Source organism: Oncorhynchus keta, chromosome 20 (genome assembly GCF_023373465.1).
Source record: "Oncorhynchus keta strain PuntledgeMale-10-30-2019 chromosome 20, Oket_V2, whole genome shotgun sequence".
NCBI lineage: Eukaryota > Metazoa > Chordata > Actinopteri > Salmoniformes > Salmonidae > Oncorhynchus > Oncorhynchus keta.
In genome coordinates this window covers 39,209,161-39,234,053 of record NC_068440.1, presented here as the reverse complement: position 1 = coordinate 39,234,053, position 24,893 = coordinate 39,209,161, and the positions used below count along the sequence as shown (strand labels likewise).

The 24,893-nt window shown below is 44.5% G+C and overlaps 1 protein-coding gene and 1 long non-coding RNA gene across 40 annotated transcripts in view; one reads left to right on the top strand and one right to left on the bottom strand.

Moving 5' to 3' along the window:
* Positions 1-24,893, bottom strand: part of ldlrap1a (low density lipoprotein receptor adaptor protein 1a) — a 50,067-nt gene that overhangs the window by 8,607 nt on the left and 16,567 nt on the right. The window contains exons 2-8 of the mRNA XM_035760775.2: positions 19,274-19,416; positions 18,704-18,816; positions 18,072-18,186; positions 12,116-12,188; positions 11,864-11,959; positions 1,998-2,125; positions 1,823-1,857 (exon numbers count right to left, since the gene is read on the bottom strand). Coding sequence (XP_035616668.2) covers positions 1,823-1,857; positions 1,998-2,125; positions 11,864-11,959; positions 12,116-12,188; positions 18,072-18,186; positions 18,704-18,816; positions 19,274-19,416 — 703 coding nt within the window. The remainder of the gene's footprint in view (positions 1-1,822; positions 1,858-1,997; positions 2,126-11,863; positions 11,960-12,115; positions 12,189-18,071; positions 18,187-18,703; positions 18,817-19,273; positions 19,417-24,893) is intronic.
* LOC127910004 (uncharacterized) lies at positions 12,195-18,064 on the top strand. Of its 39 annotated transcripts, none has more exons than XR_008073467.1 (7): positions 12,195-14,621; positions 14,798-14,873; positions 15,127-15,456; positions 15,913-15,990; positions 16,142-16,323; positions 16,375-16,993; positions 17,378-18,064. It is a non-coding gene; the product is annotated as an uncharacterized LOC127910004 (long non-coding RNA). The 39 variants fall into 39 exon arrangements; XR_008073477.1 differs by having other exon boundaries at positions 12,195-14,873; positions 15,127-15,203; positions 15,280-15,456; XR_008073469.1 differs by lacking the exon at positions 14,798-14,873 and having other exon boundaries at positions 12,195-14,596; positions 15,051-15,456.

Here is a 24,893-nt window from a genome sequence, read left to right as displayed (position 1 = left end):
AGTAGTTTGTATCCTAACTGAGGAATGCATAAACCCACAGGGCTGTGTGAATTAAATCACAATTACAACACTGATGCATTCTGGGTAATAAACTGAGTGATTCTAAACCCCGTCTAACCCCTGACGTGCTCCACCATAGCGGACCAGCGGAACTTGAATGATCCCAGTCAGATGTGAACTGATGCTGTACGTACGAACAACAGTGGGTCCTACACATGTATATACATGGAGCACATGAGATATTGGGTCTGATGGGAGTTGAGACACACAGGAAGTTACTGAACATCAACACAGTCACAAAACATGAATGGAAGGGGTCAGAACATACACAGAAGGCTGGTACTGGTTGCACAAGGAGTGTTTATGGTTGGGTCAGTAGACTGGATTATGATTGTGTTGGTTAAGGGCACGGTTTACCTGGAGACGACTCATAGGTATTCAGCCTGGGGCTGGAGAGACAACAAACGGGGCAGGATTAAGGAGGGGCGGTGGAGCTTCTCTCTCTCTCTCTCTCGCGCTCTCTCGCGCGCTCTCTCTCGCGCTCTCTCGCGCGCTCTCTCTCGCGCTCTCTCGCGCGCTCTCTCTCGCTCTCTCGCGCGCGCTCTCTCTCTCGCGCTCTCTCTCGCTCTCTCTCGCGCTCTCTCTCGCGCTCTCTCTCTCTCTCTCTCTCTCGCGCTCTCTCTCTCGCGCTCTCTCTCTCGCGCTCTCTCTCTCGCGCTCTCTCTCTCGCGCTCTCTCTCTCTCGCTCTCTCTCTCGCTCTCTCTCGCTCTCTCTCTCGCTCTCTCTCGCGCTCTCTCTCGCTCTCTCGCTCTCTCTCGCTCTCTCTCGCTCTCGCTCTCTCGCGCTCTCTCGCTCTCTCTCTCTCGCGCTCTCTCGCTCTCTCTCTCTCTCGCTCTCTCTCGCTCTCTCTCTCGCTCTCTCTCTCGCTCTCTCTCTCGCTCTCTCTCTCTCTCTCTCTCTCTCTCTCTCTCTCTCGCTCTTCCTTCCTTCCTTCCTTCCTTCCTTCCTTCCTTCCTTCCTTCCTTCCTTCCTTCCTTCACTCATACACTCATACACTCCATTTTCTGTCTGTTTTTGACTCTCAAGGTTGGATTCGATTCAGAATTTTGGAATCCACTCCCATTCAACTCATTAGTTTAAATTCAAAATCGGCCACATCCCACAGGATGTAGAATTTGAGTGACATGAAGTAGAATTGAATTCAGTGCACTTTACAGAACTTTCACTCGGCCATAGAACATGAGTTTCATTGAATCTGACCGATCACACTTCCAGATACCAAAGAATATATCGCTTTTCTCTGGAAACAATGTTCATATATTATTTTAACATTAGTGCTTAGAATAGTTTCCACCAAACATTTCATTTGTTTGGCTTCTTTATTGAACAATATGAAAATGATTAATTAAATAACTTAAGAATATAACAATATTTTTAATTTATATTTGTATAGACTACACCCAATATAGAATAGAAGAGGCATTTGAATTGAATTGAATTCCATTTCATTTAATTCAAATTGTAATTTCAATTATTTATCCTGTTTACTACTCAATTCAAATTCAAGAATTGGAATTTATGAGGTATTTCCAACCCTGTTCTCTCTACCTCTCTGACCATTTCTCTATTCTAACCTGTACGTCTGTGGCTCATTCCCTAGATGGAGCTACAGAGCCACAATCACCAAAAGCTGCAATCAAGTTCAGAGAAATCTGATCTGAGCAAATCAAATGAGTTGATTTCTGTGGTCAAGCAGCAACAAGAAGATCCAGACTAGTGGGGGCTTATCGACAACAGATACATTCAGGACGAGTGTCTTACCTAGAAAAAGCCTCATCCAAGTCTTCCTCAATTTCCTGCAAGAAAGAGAGGAAGGAGAGCGAGAGCGCAAAAGAGAAAGAAAGATAAAGAAAGATTTGTTTTTGTAGCTAAAATATTTCCTCCCATTTCATTCTAAGTGTAGAGATAAACGGTTGATGGATAATTTGAGACGTACCCAGACAGTGTTGTTGTTATCGGGAGCAGTGTGGTTGTCCACCTTGAACTCCTCGTTGCCATTGGTTTCCAGAACCACGGCAACATGAGTCAGTTCCTCCAGGTCCAGTAGGTTACCAGTGGCAACATCTATGGAGATGATCAATCAGCCAATCAATCAGTCAAGTCAGTAAAGTGTTGAGTATTTCCAGTTTGATGCCAACTGCTTACAGAAACCCAGGTCTAAATGGATCCAATCAAGGCCACAGTAAGAAAACACAAAGGAACAAACCTAAATGCCTGAGGATCCAATCAAGGCCACAGTAAGAAAACACAAAGGAACAAACCTAAATGCCTGAGGATCCAATCAAGGCCACAGTAAGAAAACACAAAGGAACAAACCTAAATGCCTGAGGATCCAATCAAGGCCACAGTAAGAAAACACAAAGGAACAAACCTAAATGCCTGAGGATCCAATCAAGGCCACAGTAAGAAAACACAAAGGAACGAACCTAAATGCCTGAGGATCCAATCAAGGCCACAGTAAGAAAACACAAAGGAACGAACCTAAATGCCTGAGGATCCAATCAAGGCCACAGTAAGAAAACACAAAGGAACAAACCTAAATGCCTGAGGATCCAATCAAGGCCACAGTAAGAAAACACAAAGGAACGAACCTAAATGCCTGAGGATCCAATCAAGGCCACAGTAAGAAAACACAAAGGAACAAACCTAAATGCCTGAGGATCCAATCAAGGCCACAGTAAGAAAACACAAAGGAGCAAACCTAAATGCCTGAGGATCCAATCAAGGCCGCAGTAAGAAAACACAAAGGAACGAACCTAAATGCCTGAGGATCCAATCAAGGCCGCAGTAAGAAAACACAAAGGAACGAACCTAAATGCCTGAGGATCCAATCAAGGCCACAGTAAGAAAACACAGAGGAACAAACCTAAATGCCTGAGGATCCAATCAAGGCCACAGTAAGAAAACACAAAGGAACAAACCTAAATGCCTGAGGATCCAATCAAGGCCACAGTAAGAAAACACAAAGGAACAAACCTAAATGCCTGAGGATCCAATCAAGGCCACAGTAAGAAAACACAAAGGAACGAACCTAAATGCCTGAGGATCCAATCAAGGCCACAGTAAGAAAACACAAAGGAACAAACCTAAATGCCTGAGGATCCAATCAAGGCCACAGTAAGAAAACACAAAGGAACGAACCTAAATGCCTGAGGATCCAATCAAGGCCACAGTAAGAAAACACAAAGGAACAAACCTAAATGCCTGAGGATCCAATCAAGGCCACAGTAAGAAAACACAAAGGAACGAACCTAAATGCCTGAGGATCCAATCAAGGCCACAGTAAGAAAACACAAAGGAACAAACCTAAATGCCTGAGGATCCAATCAAGGCCACAGTAAGAAAACACAAAGGAACAAACCTAAATGCCTGAGGATCCAAAAGGCCACAGTAAGAAAACACAAAGGAACGAACCTAAATGCCTGAGGATCCAATCAAGGCCACAGTAAGAAAACACAAAGGAACGAACCTAAATGCCTGAGGATCCAATCAAGGCCACAGTAAGAAAACACAAAGGAACGAACCTAAATGCCTGAGGATCCAATCAAGGCCACAGTAAGAAAACACAAAGGAACAAACCTAAATGCCTGAGGATCCAATCAAGGCCACAGTAAGAAAACACAAAGGAACGAACCTAAATGCCTGAGGATCCAATCAAGGCCACAGTAAGAAAACACAAAGGAACAAACCTAAATGCCTGAGGATCCAATCAAGGCCACAGTAAGAAAACACAAAGGAACAAACCTAAATGCCTGAGGATCCAATCAAGGCCGCAGTAAGAAAACACAAAGGAACGAACCTAAATGCCTGAGGATCCAATCAAGGCCGCAGTAAGAAAACACAAAGGAACGAACCTAAATGCCTGAGGATCCAATCAAGGCCACAGTAAGAAAACACAGAGGAACAAACCTAAATGCCTGAGGATCCAATCAAGGCCACAGTAAGAAAACACAAAGGAACAAACCTAAATGCCTGAGGATCCAATCAAGGCCACAGTAAGAAAACACAAAGGAACAAACCTAAATGCCTGAGGATCCAATCAAGGCCACAGTAAGAAAACACAAAGGAACAAACCTAAATGCCTGAGGATCCAATCAAGGCCACAGTAAGAAAACACAAAGGAACAAACCTAAATGCCTGAGGATCCAATCAAGGCCACAGTAAGAAAACACAAAGGAACGAACCTAAATGCCTGAGGATCCAATCAAGGCCACAGTAAGAAAACACAAAGGAACGAACCTAAATGCCTGAGGATCCAATAAAGGCCACAGTAAGAAAACACAAAGGAACAAACCTAAATGCCTGAGGATCCAATCAAGGCCACAGTAAGAAAACACAAAGGAACGAACCTAAATGCCTGAGGATCCAATCAAGGCCACAGTAAGAAAACACAAAGGAACAAACCTAAATGCCTGAGGATCCAATCAAGGCCACAGTAAGAAAACACAAAGGAACGAACCTAAATGCCTGAGGATCCAATCAAGGCCACAGTAAGAAAACACAAAGGAACGAACCTAAATGCCTGAGGATCCAATCAAGGCCACAGTAAGAAAACACAAAGGAACAAACCTAAATGCCTGAGGATCCAATCAAGGCCACAGTAAGAAAACACAAAGGAATTAACCTAAATGCCTGAGGATCCAATCAAGGCCACAGTAAGAAAACACAAAGGAACAAACCTAAATGCCTGAGGATCCAATCAAGGCCACAGTAAGAAAACACAAAGGAACGAACCTAAATGCCTGAGGATCCAATCAAGGCCACAGTAAGAAAACACAAAGGAACGAACCTAAATGCCTGAGGATCCAATCAAGGCCACAGTAAGAAAACACAAAGGAACAAACCTAAATGCCTGAGGATCCAATCAAGGCCACAGTAAGAAAACAAAACCTAAATGCCTGAGGATCCAATCAAGGCCACAGTAAGAAAACACAAAGGAACGAACCTAAATGCCTGAGGATCCAATCAAGGCCACAGTAAGAAAACACAAAGGAACGAACCTAAATGCCTGAGGATCCAATCACAGTAAGAAAACACAAAGGAACAAACCTAAAGAATCAAGGCCACAGTAAGAAAACACAAAGGAACAAACCTAAATGCCTGAGGATCCAATCAAGGCCACAAAGGAACAAACCTAAATGCCTGAGGATCCAATCAAGGCCACAGTAAGAAAACACAAAGGAACGAACCTAAATGCCTGAGGATCCAATCAAGGCCACAGTAAGAAAACACAAAGGAACAAACCTAAATGCCTGAGGATCCAATCAAGGCCGCAGTAAGAAAACACAAAGGAACGAACCTAAATGCCTGAGGATCCAATCAAGGCCGCAGTAAGAAAACACAAAGGAACGAACCTAAATGCCTGAGGATCCAATCAAGGCCACAGTAAGAAAACACAGAGGAACAAACCTAAATGCCTGAGGATCCAATCAAGGCCACAGTAAGAAAACACAAAGGAACAAACCTAAATGCCTGAGGATCCAATCAAGGCCACAGTAAGAAAACACAAAGGAACAAACCTAAATGCCTGAGGATCCAATCAAGGCCACAGTAAGAAAACACAAAGGAACGAACCTAAATGCCTGAGGATCCAATCAAGGCCACAGTAAGAAAACACAAAGGAACAAACCTAAATGCCTGAGGATCCAATCAAGGCCACAGTAAGAAAACACAAAGGAACGAACCTAAATGCCTGAGGATCCAATCAAGGCCACAGTAAGAAAACACAAAGGAACAAACCTAAATGCCTGAGGATCCAATCAAGGCCACAGTAAGAAAACACAAAGGAACGAACCTAAATGCCTGAGGATCCAATCAAGGCCACAGTAAGAAAACACAAAGGAACGAACCTAAATGCCTGAGGATCCAATCAAGGCCACAGTAAGAAAACACAAAGAACGAACCTAAATGCCTGAGGATCCAATCAAGGCCACAGTAAGAAAACACAAAGGAACGAACCTAAATGCCTGAGGATCCAATCAAGGCCACAGTAAGAAAACACAAAGGAACAAACCTAAATGCCTGAGGATCCAATCAAGGCCACAGTAAGAAAACACAAAGGAATTAACCTAAATGCCTGAGGATCCAATCAAGGCCACAGTAAGAAAACACAAAGGAACAAACCTAAATGCCTGAGGATCCAATCAAGGCCACAGTAAGAAAACACAAAGGAACGAACCTAAATGCCTGAGGATCCAATCAAGGCCACAGTAAGAAAACACAAAGGAACAAACCTAAATGCCTGAGGATCCAATCAAGGCCACAGTAAGAAAACACAAAGGAACAAACCTAAATGCCTGAGGATCCAATCAAGGCCACAGTAAGAAAACACAAAGGAACGAACCTAAATGCCTGAGGATCCAATCAAGGCCACAGTAAGAAAACACAAAGGAACAAACCTAAATGCCTGAGGATCCAATCAAGGCCACAGTAAGAAAACACAAAGGAACGAACCTAAATGCCTGAGGATCCAATCAAGGCCACAGTAAGAAAACACAAAGGAACAAACCTAAATGCCTGAGGATCCAATCAAGGCCACAGTAAGAAAACACAAAGGAACAAACCTAAATGCCTGAGGATCCAATCAAGGCCACAGTAAGTAAGAAAACACAAAGGAACAAACCTAAATGCCTGAGGATCCAATCAAGGCCACAGTAAGAAAACACAAAGGAACAAACCTAAATGCCTGAGGATCCAATCAAGGCCACAGTAAGAAAACACAAAGGAACAAACCTAAATGCCTGAGGATCCAATCCACAGTCAAAGAAAACACAAAGGAACGAACCTAAATGCCTGAGGATCCAATCAAGGCCACAGTAAGAAAACACAAAGGAACAAACCTAAATGCCTGAGGATCCAATCAAGGCCACAGTAAGAAAACACAAAGGAACAAACCTAAATGCCTGAGGATCCAATCAAGGCCACAGTAAGAAAACACAAAGGAACAAACCTAAATGCCTGAGGATCCAATCAAGGCCACAGTAAGAAAACACAAAGGAACAAACCTAAATGCCTGAGGATCCAATCAAGGCCACAGTAAGAAAACACAAAGGAACAAACCTAAATGCCTGAGGATCCAATCAAGGCCACAGTAAGAAAACACAAAGGAACAAACCTAAATGCCTGAGGATCCAATCAAGGCCACAGTAAGAAAACACAAAGGAACAAACCTAAATGCCTGAGGATCCAATCAAGGCCACAGTAAGAAAACACAAAGGAACAAACCTAAATGCCTGAGGATCCAATCAAGGCCACAGTAAGAAAACACAAAGGAACGAACCTAAATGCCTGAGGATCCAATCAAGGCCACAGTAAGAAAACACAAAGGAACAAACCTAAATGCCTGAGGATCCAATCAAGGCCACAGTAAGAAAACACAAAGGAACGAACCTAAATGCCTGAGGATCCAATCAAGGCCACAGTAAGAAAACACAAAGGAACAAACCTAAATGCCTGAGGATCCAATCAAGGCCACAGTAAGAAAACACAAAGGAACAAACCTAAATGCCTGAGGATCCAATCAAGGCCACAGTAAGAAAAAACGAACTAAATGCCTGAGGATCCAATCAAGGCCACAGTAAGAAAACACAAAGGAACAAACCTAAATGCCTGAGGATCCAATCAAGGCCACAGTAAGAAAACACAAAGGAACAAACCTAAATGCCTGAGGATCCAATCAAGGCCACAGTAAGAAAACACAAAGGAACAAACCTAAATGCCTGAGGATCCAATCAAGGCCACAGTAAGAAAACACAAAGGAACAAACCTAAATGCCTGAGGATCCAATCAAGGCCACAGTAAGAAAACACAAAGGAACAAACCTAAATGCCTGAGGATCCAATCAAGGCCACAGTAAGAAAACACAAAGGAACAAACCTAAATGCCTGAGGATCCAATCAAGGCCACAGTAAGAAAACACAAAGGAACAAACCTAAATGCCTGAGGATCCAATCAAGGCCACAGTAAGAAAACACAAAGGAACAAACCTAAATGCCTGAGGATCCAATCAAGGCCACAGTAAGAAAACACAAAGGAACAAACCTAAATGCCTGAGGATCCAATCAAGGCCACAGTAAGAAAACACAAAGGAACAAACCTAAATGCCTGAGGATCCAATCAAGGCCACAGTAAGAAAACACAAAGGAACAAACCTAAGAAAACACAAAGGAACAAACCAAATGCCTGAGGATCCAATCAAGGCCACAGTAAGAAAACACAAAGGAACGAACCTAAATGCCTGAGGATCCAATCAAGGCCACAGTAAGAAAACACAAAGGAACGAACCTAAATGCCTGAGGATCCAATCAAGGCCACAGTAAGAAAACACAAAGGAACAAACCTAAATGCCTGAGGATCCAATCAAGGCCACAGTAAGAAAACACAAAGGAATGAACCTAAATGCCTGAGGATCCAATCAAGGCCACAGTAAGAAAACACAAAGGAACGAACCTAAATGCCTGAGGATCCAATCAAGGCCACAGTAAGAAAACACAAAGGAACAAACCTAAATGCCTGAGGATCCAATCAAGGCCACAGTAAGAAAACACAAAGGAACGAACCTAAATGCCTGAGGATCCAATCAAGGCCACAGTAAGAAAACACAAAGGAACAAACCTAAATGCCTGAGGATCCAATCAAGGCCACAGTAAGAAAACACAAAGGAACGAACCTAAATGCCTGAGGATCCAATCAAGGCCACAGTAAGAAAACACAAAGGAACAAACCTAAATGCCTGAGGATCCAATCAAGGCCACAGTAAGAAAACACAAAGGAACAAACCTAAATGCCTGAGGATCCAATCAAGGCCACAGTAAGAAAACACAAAGGAACGAACCTAAATGCCTGAGGATCCAATCAAGGCCACAGTAAGAAAACACAAAGGAACAAACCTAAATGCCTGAGGATCCAATCAAGGCCACAGTAAGAAAACACAAAGGAACGAACCTAAATGCCTGAGGATCCAATCAAGGCCACAGTAAGAAAACACAAAGGAACAAACCTAAATGCCTGAGGATCCAATCAAGGCCACAGTAAGAAAACACAAAGGAACGAACCTAAATCCCTGAGGATCCAATCAAGGCCACAGTAAGAAAACACAAAGGAACGAACCTAAATGCCTGAGGATCCAATCAAGGCCACAGTAAGAAAACACAAAGGAACAAACCTAAATGCCTGAGGATCCAATCAAGGCCACAGTAAGAAAACACAAAGGAACAAACCTAAATGCCTGAGGATCCAATCAAGGCCACAGTAAGAAAATACAAAGGAACAAACCTAAATGCCTGAGGATCCAATCAAGGCCACAGTAAGAAAACACAAAGGAACAAACCTAAATGCCTGAGGATCCAATCAAGGCCACAGTAAGAAAACACAAAGGAACGAACCTAAATGCCTGAGGATCCAATCAAGGCCACAGTAAGAAAACACAAAGGAACAAACCTAAATGCCTGAGGATCCAATCAAGGCCACAGTAAGAAAACACAAAGGAACAAACCTAAATGCCTGAGGATCCAATCAAGGCCACAGTAAGAAAACACAAAGGAACGAACCTAAATGCCTGAGGATCCAATCAAGGCCACAGTAAGAAAACACAAAGGAACAAACCTAAATGCCTGAGGATCCAATCAAGGCCACAGTAAGAAAACACAAAGGAACAAACCTAAATGCCTGAGGATCCAATCAAGGTCACAGTAAGAAAACACAAAGGAACAAACCTAAATGCCTGAGGATCCAATCAAGCCACAGTAAGAAAACACAAAGGAACAAACCTAAATGCCTGAGGATCCAATCAAGGCCACAGTAAGAAAACACAAAGGAACGAACCTAAATGCCTGAGGATCCAATCAAGGCCACAGTAAGAAAATACAAAGGAACAAACCTAAATGCCTGAGGATCCAATCAAGGCCACAGTAAGAAAACACAAAGGAACAAACCTAAATGCCTGAGGATCCAATCAAGGCCACAGTAAGAAAACACAAAGGAACGAACCTAAATGCCTGAGGATCCAATCAAGGCCACAGTAAGAAAACACAAAGGAACAAACCTAAATGCCTGAGGATCCAATCAAGGCCACAGTAAGAAAACACAAAGGAACAAACCTAAATGCCTGAGGATCCAATCAAGGCCACAGTAAGAAAACACAAAGGAACAAACCTAAATGCCTGAGGATCCAATCAAGGCCACAGTAAGAAAACACAAAGGAACGAACCTAAATGCCTGAGGATCCAATCAAGGCCACAGTAAGAAAACACAAAGGAACGAACCTAAATGCCTGAGGATCCAATCAAGGCCACAGTAAGAAAACACAAAGGAACAAACCTAAATGCCTGAGGATCCAATCAAGGCCACAGTAAGAAAACACAAAGGAACAAACCTAAATGCCTGAGGATCCAATCAAGGCCACAGTAAGAAAACACAAAGGAACGAACCTAAATGCCTGAGGATCCAATCAAGGCCACAGTAAGAAAACACAAAGGAACAAACCTAAATGCCTGAGGATCCAATCAAGGCCACAGTAAGAAAACACAAAGGAACAAACCTAAATGCCTGAGGATCCAATCAAGGCCACAGTAAGAAAACACAAAGGAACGAACCTAAATGCCTGAGGATCCAATCAAGGCCACAGTAAGAAAACACAAAGGAACAAACCTAAATGCCTGAGGATCCAATCAAGGCCACAGTAAGAAAACACAAAGGAACGAACCTAAATGCCTGAGGATCCAATCAAGGCCACAGTAAGAAAACACAAAGGAACAAACCTAAATGCCTGAGGATCCAATCAAGGCCACAGTAAGAAAACACAAAGGAACAAACCTAAATGCCTGAGGATCCAATCAAGGCCACAGTAAGAAAACACAAAGGAACAAACCTAAATGCCTGAGGATCCAATCAAGGCCACAGTAAGAAAACACAAAGGAACAAACCTAAATGCCTGAGGATCCAATCAAGGCCACAGTAAGAAAACACAAAGGAACCAACCTAAATGCCTGAGGATCCAATCAAGGCCACAGTAAGAAAACACAAAGGAACAAACCTAAATGCCTGAGGATCCAATCAAGGCCACAGTAAGAAAACACAAAGGAACGAACCTAAATGCCTGAGGATCCAATCAAGGCCACAGTAAGAAAACACAAAGGAACAAACCTAAATGCCTGAGGATCCAATCAAGGCCACAGTAAGAAAACACAAAGGAACGAACCTAAATGCCTGAGGATCCAATCAAGGCCACGGTAAGAAAACACAAAGGAACAAACCTAAATGCCTGAGGATCCAATCAAGGCCACAGTAAGAAAACACAAAGGAACAAACCTAAATGCCTGAGGATCCAATCAAGGCCACAGTAAGAAAACACAAAGGAACAAACCTAAATGCCTGAGGATCCAATCAAGGCCACAGTAAGAAAACACAAAGGAACGAACCTAAATGCCTGAGGATCCAATCAAGGCCACAGTAAGAAAACACAAAGGAACGAACACAACCCAAAGAGAAGACAGAGGAGGAAGGGAGATGATATCATAAAGACATTTCTTCTGATAACATTATACTATAAACAAGGTATTGTGCGTCTGCATCAGATAAAGACAGTGTGTCTCTGTGGCTGGCAGCCCAATTCTGATATTTCTTCCACTAAATTAGTCTTTTGACCAATTTCATCAAACTTTTTCATATCAGATCTTTTTTTTAATATTTTTTTTATTTTTTTAAGAGCTGATCCGATTGGTCAAAATACCAAAATGGGCAGGAAAGATCTGTGTAAATGCAGCCTGTGTCTCTCGCTGTGTGTGTGTCCGCGTGTCGCCTCACTTCCTCCTTTGAGACTGGGTAGGCTGTTCGATCTTTCTGACTGGGAACTGTTGGTTGCTTCTCCAGCCGAGCTGGACTTCATCTTCTCCTCTTCCTCTACAAGACACAGTAAAAAATATATATATATAAAATAATAATACCACCGTCTACACACCCAGAAATACAAAAACAAATGTGACCTTGTGTAAATGTAAGTGTGTGTGTGTGTACGTCTCCAGGGTTGTGTGTAATGTGGGGTTGAATAGCACCTACCTTCCTTAGCAACCTGCCACAACTCAAAGGCCAGTCTAAAGGCCTGAGCCACAGTCAGAGTCACTGCCTGGGCCTTAGGGGAGGAAATAATACAATTCACAAAGTTGTTATAATGCTATAAGACCCAATGATACGACATTAACTTTCATTAGCAATCAAAGGACACTGAGAGCCAACGGCCTTGTCCCTGCCTAGGTCTTAGGGGAGAGGGGGAGCATGCATAGCCTGTTATAATGCTATAAGACCCAATGATACGACATTAACTTTCATTAGCAATCAAAGGACACTGAGAGCCAACGGCCTTGTCCCTGCCTAGGTCTTAGGGGAGAGGGGGACCATGCATAGCCTGTTATAATGAGACATAAAAACATTTATCGAAGGAATAATGCACTTTGTTTGGGGCGGCAGGGTAGCCTAGTGGTTAGAGCGTTGGACTAGTAACCGAAAGGTTGCAAGTTCGAATCCCCGAGCTGACAAGGTACAAATCTGTCTTTCTGCCCCTGAACAGGCAGTTCCTGTTCCCAGGCCGTCATTGAAAATAAGAATTTGTTCTTAACTGACTTGCCTAGTAAAATAAAGGTAAAATTTAAAAATTAAAATTCATTAGTCCACTGTCTATTAATTTCTTTTACATTTATTTTACTAGGCAAGTCAGTTAAGAACAAATTCTTATTTTCAAAGATGGCCTAGGAACAGTGGGTTAACTGGTCTAGGAACAGTGGGTTAACTGGTCTAGGAACAGTGGGTTAACTGGTCTAGGAACAGTGGGTTAACAGGTCTAGGAACAGTGGGTTAACTGGTTAACTGGTCTAGGAACAGTGGGTTTTGACTGTATGTTTTGTTTACTCCATTACAGAAACCCAGGTCTAAATGGATCCAATCAAGGCCACAGTAAGAAAACACAAAGGAACAAACCTAAATGCCTGAGGATGTGTTGTATGGGTCGAATTTGCTATGCTTAATCTTGGCCAGGTCGCAGTTGTAAATGAGAACTTGTTCTCAACTAGCCTACATGGTTAAATAAAGGTGAAATAAAATAAATAAATACAAATAAATGGTTTAATCCCATGTTTCATGAGCTGAAATAAAAGATCCCAGAAATGTGCATAAAAAAAAGCTTATTTCAATCAAATGTTGTGCACAAAATGTGTTTATATCCCTGTTAGTGAACATTTCTCCTTTGCCAATATAATCCATCCACCTGAGAGGTGTGGCATATCAAGAAGCGGATTAAACAGCGTGATCATTACACAGGTGCACCTTGTGCTGGGGGACAATAGAAGGCCACTATAATGTGCAGTTTTGTCACAATACAACACTACATACACTGCCTTGGGAAAGTATTCAGACCCCTTTGTTAGGCCGTAGCCCTATTCTAAAATGGATTCTACACACAATACTCCATAATGACAAAGCAAAAACAGGTTTTTAGAACATTTTCTAAATAATAGTAATATGACATTTACATAAGTATTCAGACCCTTGACTCAGTACTTTGTTGAAGCACCTTTGGCAGTGATTACAGCCTCCAGTCTTCTTGGGTATGACGCTGCAAGCTTGGCACATCTGTATTTGGGGAGTTTCTCCCATTCTTCATTGTAGATCCTCTCAAGCTCTGTCAGGTTGGATGGGGAGCGTTGCTGCACAGCTATTTTCAGGTCTCTACAGAGATGTTCGATCGGGTTCAAGTCCAGGTTCTGGCTGGGCCACGAGAACATGCAGAGACTTGTCCCGAACCCACAAACACATTGTCTTGGCTGTGTGCTTAGGGTTGTTGTCCTGTTGGAAGGTGAACCTTTACCCCAGTCTGAGGTCATAAGCGCTCTGGAGCAGGTTTTCATTAAGGATCTCTGTACTCCGTTCATCTTTTAAAAATGTTAATAAATGTAAAAACCCCCCCATCTTTGCCTCGATCCTGACTAGTCTCCCCGTCCCTGAAAAACCTCCCCACAGCATTGTGCTGCCACCACCATGCTTCACCGTAGGAATGATGCCAGGTTTCCTCTAGACGTGACGCTTGGCATTCAGGCCAAATAGTTCAATATTGGTTTCATCAGACTAGAGAATCTTGTTTCTCATGATCTGGGTCCTTTAGGTGCCTTCTGGCAAACTCCAAGTGGGCTGTCATGTGCCATTTACAGAGGAGTGGCTTCCGTCTGGCCACTCGACCATAAAGGCCTGATTGGTGGAGTTCTGCAGAGATGGTTGTCCTTCTGGAAGGTTTAGAGTTCTCCACAGAGGAACTCTAAAGCTCTGTCAGAGTGACCATTGGGTTCTTGGTCACCTCCCTGACCAAGGACGTACTGCCCTGATTGTGGTTAGAGGCGGCAGGTAGCCTAGTAGTTAGAGGAGGCAGGTAGCCTAGTGGTTAGAGGCGGCAGGTAGCCTAGTGGTTAGAGGCGGCAGGTAGCCTAGTGGTTAGAGGAGGCAGGTAGCCTAGTGGTTAGAGGAGGCAGGTAGCCTAGTGGTTAGAGGAGGCAGGTAGCCTAGTGGTTAGAGGAGGCCGGTAGCCTAGTGGTTAGAGGAGGCCGGTAGCCTAGTGGTTAGAGGAGGTAGGTAGCCTAGTGGTTAGAGGAGGCAGGTAGCCTGGTGGTTAGAGGGGAGCAGGTAGCCGAGTGGTTAGAGGAGGCAGGTAGCCTAGTGGTTAGCGGAGGCACGTAGCCTGGTGGTTAGAGGAGGCAGGTAGCCTAGTGGTTAGAGGAGGCAGGTAGCCTGGTGGTTAGAGGGGAGTAGGTAGCCTGGTGGTTAGAGGAGGCAGGTAGCCTGGTGGTTAGAGGGGAGCAGGTAGCCGTGTGGTTAGAGGAGGCAGGTAGCCTGGTGGTTAGAGGAGGCAGGTAGCCTGGTGGTTAGAGGGGAGCAGGTAGCCTGGTGGTTAGAGGGGGCAGGTAGCCGGGTGGTTAGAGGAGGCAGGTAGCCTGGTGGTTAGAGGAGGCAGGTAGCCTGGTGGTTAGAGGAGGCAGGTAACCTAGTGGTTAGAGGAGGCAGGTAGCCTGGTGGTTAGAGGGGAGTAGGTAGCCTGGTGGTTAGAGGGGAGTAGGTAGCCTGGTGGTTAGAGGAGGCAGGAAGCCTGGTGGTTAGAGGGGAGCAGGTAGCCGAGTGGTTAGAGGAGGCAGGTAGCCTAGTGGTTAGAGGAGGCACGTAGCCTGGTGGTTAGAGGGGAACAGGTAGCCTAGTGGTTAGAGGGGAGCAGGTAGCCTAGTGGTTAGAGGAGGCAGGTAGCCTAGTGGTTAGAGGAGGCAGGTAGCCTGGTGGTTAGAGGAGGCAGGTAGCCTAGTGGTTAGAGGGGAGCAGGTAGCCTGGTGGTTCGAGGAGGCAGGTAGCCTGGTGGTTCGAGGAGGCAGGTAGCCTAGTGGTTAGAGGGGGCAGGTAGCCTAGTGGTTAGAGGAGGCAGGTAGCCTTGTGGTTAGAGGAGGCAGGTAACCTAGTGGTTAGAGGAGGCAGGCAGCCTGGTGGTTAGAGGGGAGCAGGTAGCCTGGTGGTTAGAGGGGGTAGGTAGCCTGGTGGTTAGAGGAGGCAGGTAGCCTGGTGGTTAGAGGAGGCAGGTAGCCTAGTGGTTAGAGGAGGCAGGTAGCCTAGTGGTTCGAGGAGGCAGGTAGCCTGGTGGTTAGAGAGGGAACAGGTAGCCTAGTGGTTAGAGGGGAGCAGGTAGCCTAGTGGTTAGAGGGGAGCAGGTAGCCTAGTGGTTAGAGGGGGCAGGTAGCCTAGTGGTTAGAAGAGGCAGGTAGCCTAGTGGTTAGAGGGGAGCAGGTAGCCTGGTGGTTAGAGGGGGCAGGTAGCCTGGTGGTTAGAGGGGGCAGGTAGCCTAGTGGTTAGAGGGGAGCAGGTAGCCTAGTGGTTAGAGGGGAGCAGGTAGCCTAGTGGTTAGAGGGGAGCAGGTAGCCTAGTGGTTCGAGGGGGCAGGCAGCCTAGTGGTTAGAGGGGAGCAGGTAGCCTGGTGGTTCGAGGAGGCAGGTAGCCTAGTGGTTAGAGGAGGCAGGTAGCCTAGTGGTTCGAGGGGGCAGGTAGCCTAGTGGTTCGAGGAGGCAGGTAGCCTAGTGGTTAGAGGGGAGCAGGTAGCCTAGTGGTTAGAGGGGAGCAGGTAGCCTAGTGGTTAGAGGGGAGCAGGTAGCCTAGTGGTTAGAGGGGAGCAGGTAGCCTAGTGGTTAGAGGGGAGCAGGTAGCCTAGTGGTTAGAGGGGAGCAGGTAGCCTAGTGGTTAGAGGGGAGCAGGTAGCCTAGTGGTTAGAGGGGGCAGGTAGCCTAGTGGTTAGAGGGGAGCAGGTAGCCTAGTGGTTAGAGGGGAGCAGGTAGCCTAGTGGTTAGAGGGGAGCAGGTAGCCTAGTGGTTAGAGGGGAACAGGTAGCCTAGTGGTTAGAGGGGAGCAGGTAGCCTAGTGGTTAGAGGGGAGCAGGTAGCCTCCTTTAACAGTCTAAGCGCCACTGTCATTAACACTAACCTTGGGGCCAAAGAGAGAACGTTTTAAAAAGACTTAAACTTAAATCGAACCACACATTGACCTAGAGATGTAAAATATCACCTGCATCGTTTACCTTCAATGACCTTGTCAACCTTGATGGCCTGTAACAAAATATTCTCTCTCAGTCAGTAGCAGAGGGTATAAATACACCACTGTGGATGCATTCACACAGTTGGGAGAGCTACAGTGTTGAGGGTATAAATACACCACTGTGGATGCATTCACACAGTTGGGAGAGCTACAGTGTTGAGGGTATAAATACACCACTGTGGATGCATTCACACAGTTGGGAGAGCTACAGTGTTGAGGGTATAAATACACCACTGTGGATGCATTCACACAGTTGGGAGAGCTACAGTGTTGAGGGTATAAATACACCACTGTGGATGCATTCACACAGTTGGGAGAGCTACAGTGTTGAGGGTATAAATACACCACTGTGGATGCATTCACACCAGTGTTGAGGGTATAAATACACCACTGTGGATGCATTCACACAGTTGGGAGAGCTACAGTGTTGAGGGTATAAATACACCACTGTGGATGCATTCACACAGTTGGGAGAGCTACAGTGTTGAGGGTATAAATACACCACTGTGGATGCATTCACACAGTTGGGAGAGCTACAGTGTTGAGGGTATAAATACACCACTGTGGATGCATTCACACAGTTGGGAGAGCTACAGTGTTGAGGGTATAAATACACCACTGTGGATGCATTCACACAGTTGGGAGAGCTACAGTGTTGAGGGTATAAATACACCACTGTGGATGCATTCACACAGTTGGGAGAGCTACAGTGTTGAGGTATAAATACACCACTGTGGATGCATTCACACAGTTGGGAGAGCTACAGTGTTGAGGGTATAAATACACCACTGTGGATGCATTCACACAGTTGGGAGAGCTACAGTGTTGAGGGTATAAATACACCACTGTGGATGCATTCACACAGTTGGGAGAGCTACAGTGTTGGCAGACTGTCAAAGGTTATTAGTATCCAACCCTTCTGAAGAGAGAGAGGGGGAGGGGGGTATTGGGTTATACGAGAGACGGCAGGGTGAGTTGGGAGGGAAGATGAGGAGATTGACAGCAACACAGGAAGTTGAAGGGGGACGAGGAGTGAAACCTAATGTTTGTCCCGGGGGCGGGGGCGGAACGAGAGAAGGAAACAGTCAGATGTAGGGATTGGGGGAACGGTTATCTTGGAAACAAACGGGTAACATGTTCTATCTAAGGCAGGCTTTTGTTCCAACCCTGCTCCAATAGACCCGACTCAGGTGCTCAAAGTCCTGCTCAGCGGCGGGTTAGTACATTCGGCTGTGCTAGAGCAGGGCTGGAACAAAAACCCTGCACACCTGTAGTTGGGACGCATTTCTGTGTCTAACCTCCACCCAGCCGGATAGTTAAAAACTCCAGAAAGACGTTCTCTAGACTAAGCAGATCCCCACCCAGTACCTTTCAGATTATAGGGGTTGTTGTGGTGTCAGTTCACACTCACCACTTTCCTCTTGGGGCAGAGGTAGGCGTGGCACTCCAGTGTTCCGTTGAGGGGGTTCTGGGAAATGTAGGCAAACACCTTGTCGTGCAGCTTGTCCGCCGTGCAGTAGGATATCCTGCGGGACACGAGGGCAAAGGTGAAAGGTCAGAGGGCATTATAAAGTCAGAGGTTACAGTTACGGGTCAAGTGGCAAGTATCCTCTGTGACAAACCAGGACGCCATAAAAGGTTAGGTCAACGTGTGGGAACACAAGGTTCCGGCAGAGTGTGTGTGTGTGTGTGTGTGTGTGTGTGTGTGTGTGTGTGTGTGTGTGTGTGTGTGTGTGTGTGTGTGGCCACCCAGCTCTGTACAGATCAGGTCTCCTGTAGGGAGCTGTATTTTCAAAAACATTCCACCTTCCCACACTCCTCTCCTTTCCACCACCTTCCCACACTCCTCTCCCCTCCTCTTCTCCTTCCCACCTCCCCTTCTCCTTCCCACCTTGGGTTTCCCTCCAAAAGAAAAACAAGAAGTAGGTCAGCTGTGTTTGTATACATGGAGTCATTCCGTTTGTACTTTTGTCAAGGTAGAGGTCACATAACACAAATACAATTTGCAACCATTGTGGTAGAGGATACACAGCACAGCCCTACCTGTATATGGAGATGTTGTCTAGTAGCTGGTTGGTGAGACTGTCGTACAGCATTAAACCCTGAGGAGAAACCTTTAGAGACATCTTCTGAGGCTTCTGGCCTCCCGCTTTGGCCTGGAGGGGATAGAGTTGATGATGACAGAGAACGTAGATTCATTACAAATACATTATTCCTAATGGTTTGATCGGGATCGATAAAGAGATATTATAATAACAATAATGAGAGATGAAGATCATGTATGACAATTTTCAAATAATAATCACAAAATATATCATGGTTATCATCATCAGAGCAATGCTTACTAATAGATCTAAGACAAAATGAGACAACAAAATAATGATACCAATAAGGGTGAGATAATTGACGGTTGTTTTCTAAAGAGAAGGCCACATTATTCAATCATCTTGAAGTATTTTTAAAAAATAAATAATTAAATGCTGTTTTTGAGAGCAGAAGCAATGAAGAGCCACTCCAAAAATGTGATCGCAATCTAAAACCAAGTGCTTTTAGGAACTTCCTGTGCTTTGAACTTCCAGTCTCTCCTATTTCCTGTACGACATCACAGCTCACCGTGGCAACAATCCTCTTGACGGCAGCTGCTGATAGGTCCTCTCCTTTGGGCTGATCCACCAGGGTCATGCCTAGGTGACGGAGGTTAAAGGTCATGCCATCTACAACAGTCTCTGTTATGTCTGTCCAGTTCTCAGGAAGTTCTGGAGGAGGAGAGAAAGAGAGAGAGAGAGAGAGAGAGAGAGAGAGAGAGAGAGAGAGAGAAAGATGGAAAGAAAGAGAAAGAGAGAGAGAGAGAGAAAGAGAGGTAGGGAGGGAGAAAGAGAGGAGGGAGGGAGAAAGAGAGGTAGGGAGGGAGGGAGAGAGAGAGAGGGAGGAAGAAAGAGAGGTAGGGAGTGAGAAAGAGAGGTAGGGAGGGAGAAAGAGAGAGGGAGGGAGAAAGAGAGAGCGAGAAAGGTAGGGAGGGAGAAAGAGAGGTAGGGAAGAGAGGGAGGGAGAAAGGGAGAGGAGAAAGAGAAAGGCGTGGAAAGGGAGAGAGAGAGAAAGAGAGGTAGGGAGGGAGAAAGAGAGGTAGGGAGGGAGAAAGGAGGAGGGAGGGAGGGAGAAAGAGAGAGAGGGAGAGAAAGAGGTAGAGTGAGAAAGGAGGGAGGGAGGAAGAGAGGTAGGGAGGGAGAAAGAGAGAGGGAGGGAGAAAGGGAGGTAGGGAGGGAGAAAGAGAGGTAGGGAGGGAGAAAGAGAGGTAGGGACGGAGAAAGAGAGGTAGGGACGGAGAAAGAGAGGTAGGGACGGAGAAAGAGACGGAGGGACGGAGAAAGAGACGTAGGGAGGGAGAAAGAGACGTAGGGAGGGAGAAAGAGAGGTAGGGAGGGAGAAAGAGAGAGAGGGAGGGAGGGAGAAAGAGTTTAGGAGGGAATAAGAGAGAGAGGTAGGTAGGGAGGGAATAAGAGAGAGAGGTAGGTAGGGAGTTCAGAGGTTATAAGAGAGTAAGGAATAAGGGGTCAAACAATGTTCAGAGATGATTTTCAATCATGTTTGAACAGGATCAATATTATGTATAAGATCGATACAGGTGGCTGTATCTAAAATGCTGCTTCTAAAATAGTGTTTTCTGTTGCGTCAGCTGACCAGGTGGCTGGCCTCAGACGATCTCGCAGGTGAAGAAGCCAAATGTCCTGTGCTGGCGTGATTACACATGGTCTGCAGTTGTGAGGCCGGTTGGACATACAGCCAAATTCTCCAAAACAACGTTGGAGGTGGCTTATGGTAAAGAAATTAACATTAAATTCTCTAGCAACAGCTCTTGTGGAAATTCCTACAGTCAGCAAAACTGTGGCATTGTGTTTTGTGACAAAACTGCACCTTTTTGTGGTCCTTCTGTGGCTCAGTTGGTAGAGCAAAATGCCAGGGTAGTGGGCGATTGTGTTAGAATGTATGACATGAAACTGCACTAAATGGCATATATTATTATTATTATATATTATTTTAGAGTGGCCTTTTATTGTTCCCAGCACAAGGTGCACCTGTGTAATGATCATTTTATTTATTTCAGCTCATGAAACAACAATATTATATTTTTGTTCAGTATAAATATTTTCAGTCAGAACTAACCTACGGCTGACCTGTATTTAGTAAAAAATGATTTAACCTTTAATTAGTTAATTAAGAACAAATTCTTATTTACAATGACGGCCTACCGGGGGAACAGTGGGTTAACTGCCTTGTTCAGGGGCAGAACAACAGATTGTTTACCTTGTCCAGCTCGGGGATTCGATCTAGTAACATTTTGGTTAGTGGCCCAACGCTACCTGCTGACGCTACCTGCTGACGCTACCTGCTGACGCTACCTGCTGTGTGCTACCTGCTGACGCTACCTGCTGACGCTACCTGCTGACGCTACCTGCTGTGTGCTACCTGCTGTGTGCTACCTGCTGACGCTACCTGCTGACGCTACCTGCTGTGTGCTACCTGCTGACGCTACCTGCTGACGCTACCTGCTGACGCTACCTGCTGACGCTACCTGCTGACGCTACCTGCTGACGCTACCTGCTGTGTGCTACCTGCTGACGCTACCTGCTGACGCTACCTGCTGACGCTACCTGCTGACGCTACCTGCTGAAGCTACCTGCTGACGCTACCTGCTGACGCTACCTGCTGACGCTACCTGCTGTGTGCTACCTGCTGACGCTACCTGCTGACGCTACCTGCTGACGCTACCTGCTGACGCTACCTGCTGACGCTACCTGCTGACGCTACCTGCTGATGCTACCTGCTGACGCTACCTGCTGACGCTACCTGCTGACGCTACCTGCTGACGCTACCTGCTGTGTGCTACCTGCTGACGCTACCTGCTGACGCTACCTGCTGTGTGCTACCTGCTGACGCTACCTGCTGACGCTACCTGCTGACGCTACCTGCTGTGTGCTACCTGCTGACCTGCTGAGCTACCTGCTGACGCTACCTGCTGACGCTACCTGCTGAAGCTACCTGCTGACGCTACCTGCTGAAGCTACCTGCTGACGCTACCTGCTGTGTGCTACCTGCTGACGCTACCTGCTGACGCTACCTGCTGACGCTACCTGCTGACGCTACCTGCTGACGCTACCTGCTGCCCCAAAAAAAGTTTTTGTAAAAGAGGGAAAAACATTGAGGGGGAGAAAGCAGGAAAAAAACAAAAAACAAAACATCTTGTACACTTGAACCTTGACATGCAATGATAAGAGACGTTTATCTTTCCAGAGTTGCCGTCATTTTGTTTATCCTTTTTTTTTTTTAGCCTGGGGTAAGTTATCCATAGTCACAGATCTAGGACCAGCTACCCTCTATGAAACATTTGCCTGACGACTTCTAGCCTACTGCTCTATCGATCGCTAGCTACATCATTCATCATGGAGGGAAAAAAAGAAAAGTGAGCGTGGCAATTGGCCACAGTGATTGTGGATGGGTAGCCAGGCAAATGAAAACCTTGACTGTAAAAATGAAGGCGCAAACCTGATCTCGTGTCTAGGTAACCTCATCCTTCTCCCATGTTTTATTGAAGGAGAAAGACCTCAAGCCAAACAGGGGTACAGTGAGTAATATTAACTCTTGAAGGCCATCGTCTCATTCCTCATCTTTCCTGTGTGTCTGAAGAGGGGAGCATGTACGTGGCTACCCACAAGCCACTGCTGCCCCTCATGAGGAGTTATGGTTTTCTATGGCCCCCCCCCTACCCCCATCAAAATTACCCATCCCTGGTCTACATAAAGTCTATGTAATCTAGGGACGTTGGATTAGGGGCTGATTTCTGACTGGGCTAACCGTCCAAATGAAAACAGTGCTTCTTAGAAAACCTGAGGGGATTCAAGTTCACGTGAGGTTTCTGAGTTGGAACTATAGATCAGATCACAGTGACACAACACGAAGATAAGCAGGGCCGTCGACCACTCTGTCCCAATGCAGACCAAAAGGTAAACAAACATTGCCACAGCAACAGGAAACCGCATCAGAGCCCTCTATCAACAAAAAAAAAACAGCCTATCAGAATCAAGGGATTTCAAGGTGGATATGAATGACTGAACAAACAATAATAGTGAATTCTCAGAACTCGTCGACTACTTCCTACAGGAAATAGAAATACAGCGATAAACACAGGCTCTATATGAATGACAGTATTATTGAATTCACAGCACACGGACCAGGAAGACCGTTTTCGAATGTTGAATTGTACCTTACATGGTGAAAAGTGTTCCTTACGTGGTGTTTTTTTTAGTTAGTTATATTAGATCTAGATCCATACAGGAACTATTATCTTAGCAGGCGAAAATCAAAATCAAACATTCCATAAAATGGACAGACGTAAACAATTAAAAAAGGCAAATTCAAGAAAAAAAATATTATTCCAAACTACAAAATACTTTATTTTTCCCTCTCAAAAGTAAGAACATCTATTCAAGAATTGACTACATTCTTTTTTTTTCTCTTAAAAAAAGAAAAAAAAAAAAAGTGGTCTAAACAATTGACTGGGTTCAAAACGCCATGACAGTGATATCGGATCATTTTCCGGCATCCTTCTTAATTACACCATCAGAAAATACACTTAGAGACAGAATATGGAGAATGAACAGAGTTCATCTTCAGGACGTGACATTTATTAAATACATAAATGGAGAGGAGGGGGGGGAAATATCGAATCCTTTACAATTACAAATGTAGACAGAAAAGCCATCCCATAATATACATCGGGATGCTTTTAAAAGGTGTGCATTAGGGCAAGGATTCTCCGCAATAGTTTTATCCCGAGTTACAAATGCAAATGAAAGAAAATCACAATTTAAAAAAAAAAAAAAATTGAAAAAAATCTTTACAAAGTAAAGAAAATACTATTTCTGAAATTGAACAGGAATATAATATTCTACTTTTGAAGAGAGCAACTACAGGTTCAACTCAAATAAAGCACACTATTTAATGGCAAACAAACAATGGCAAATATCTCACGGTCCTCACAAAACAAATACGCCAAACCAGTTATTATTTTAAAAAGATACAAATGTGTTAATAAGAAAACGCGATTAAAATGACGATTTCAAACGCTATGAAAACCGATAGAAACGTGAATTTAAAAGTTGGACTGATCCTACAGCCTTCTTAGACTCAACAAGAGAAGCAAATATTAGCAGACAAAAAAAAAAAAAAAAAAAAAAAGAGATCACCCAAGAATAAAAATGTAAATACAGTTTTGAAGCACCAGTAATGGACAGCTTTCCCAGAGAATTATATTATATATATATATATATATATTATATTTAACATTTTTGTTACAAAGTAGTGCCCTTGTTTACACAAATGACAACTCATACAAGAGTGTGCAAAGCTGTCATCAAGGCAAAGGTTGGCTACTTTGAAGAATCTAAAATCTATTTAGATTTGTTTAACACTTTTTTGGTTACTACATGATTCCATTATATCTAATTTCATAATTTTGATGTCTTCACTATTATTCTACAATGTAGAAAAATCAATTTTTATATTTATTCTCAGTACTACCAAATTACCCCACCGATGACATTTAAGTACATCCGTCATTCCAGACTTTATACGAGCAGATACAACTCATAGAATAAAAACATTTGACATCTTCCTACGTCTGAAGGTGGGTTTAACCTTTCAGGACATGGATTTGACATCTTCCTACGTCTGAAGGTGGGTTTAACCTTTCAGGACATGGATTTGACATCTTCCTACGTCTGAAGGTGGGTTTAACCTTTCAGGACTTGGATTTGACATCTTCCTACGTCTGAAGGTGGGTTTAACCTTTCAGGACATGGATTTGACATCTTCCTACGTCTGAAGGTGGGTTTAACCTTTCAGGACTTGGATTTGTATCAACTCTTCACCTAAGGCTTTTTTTTAAAACCCTGGGGCATATAATTAGTGAAATGCACAAAAGAGGAACAATGGGTTCATATTGAAGATGAACATGCTGATCCCCAGGATCTGTCTACGTGTCTATTGTCTACAGATAAAACTAAGAACATGAACAAGCTTCATAGTTAAGAACACGATAACCACATTGAAGAAGATGTTTACGTATTCTACAAGAACTAGTATCACTTCCTAAGAAACACAACTTGGAACAATCCTTGGGATAACGTTTTAGAATTCACTGATAAATTGGTCCACGTGGAAAACTAAAAAGGCATAG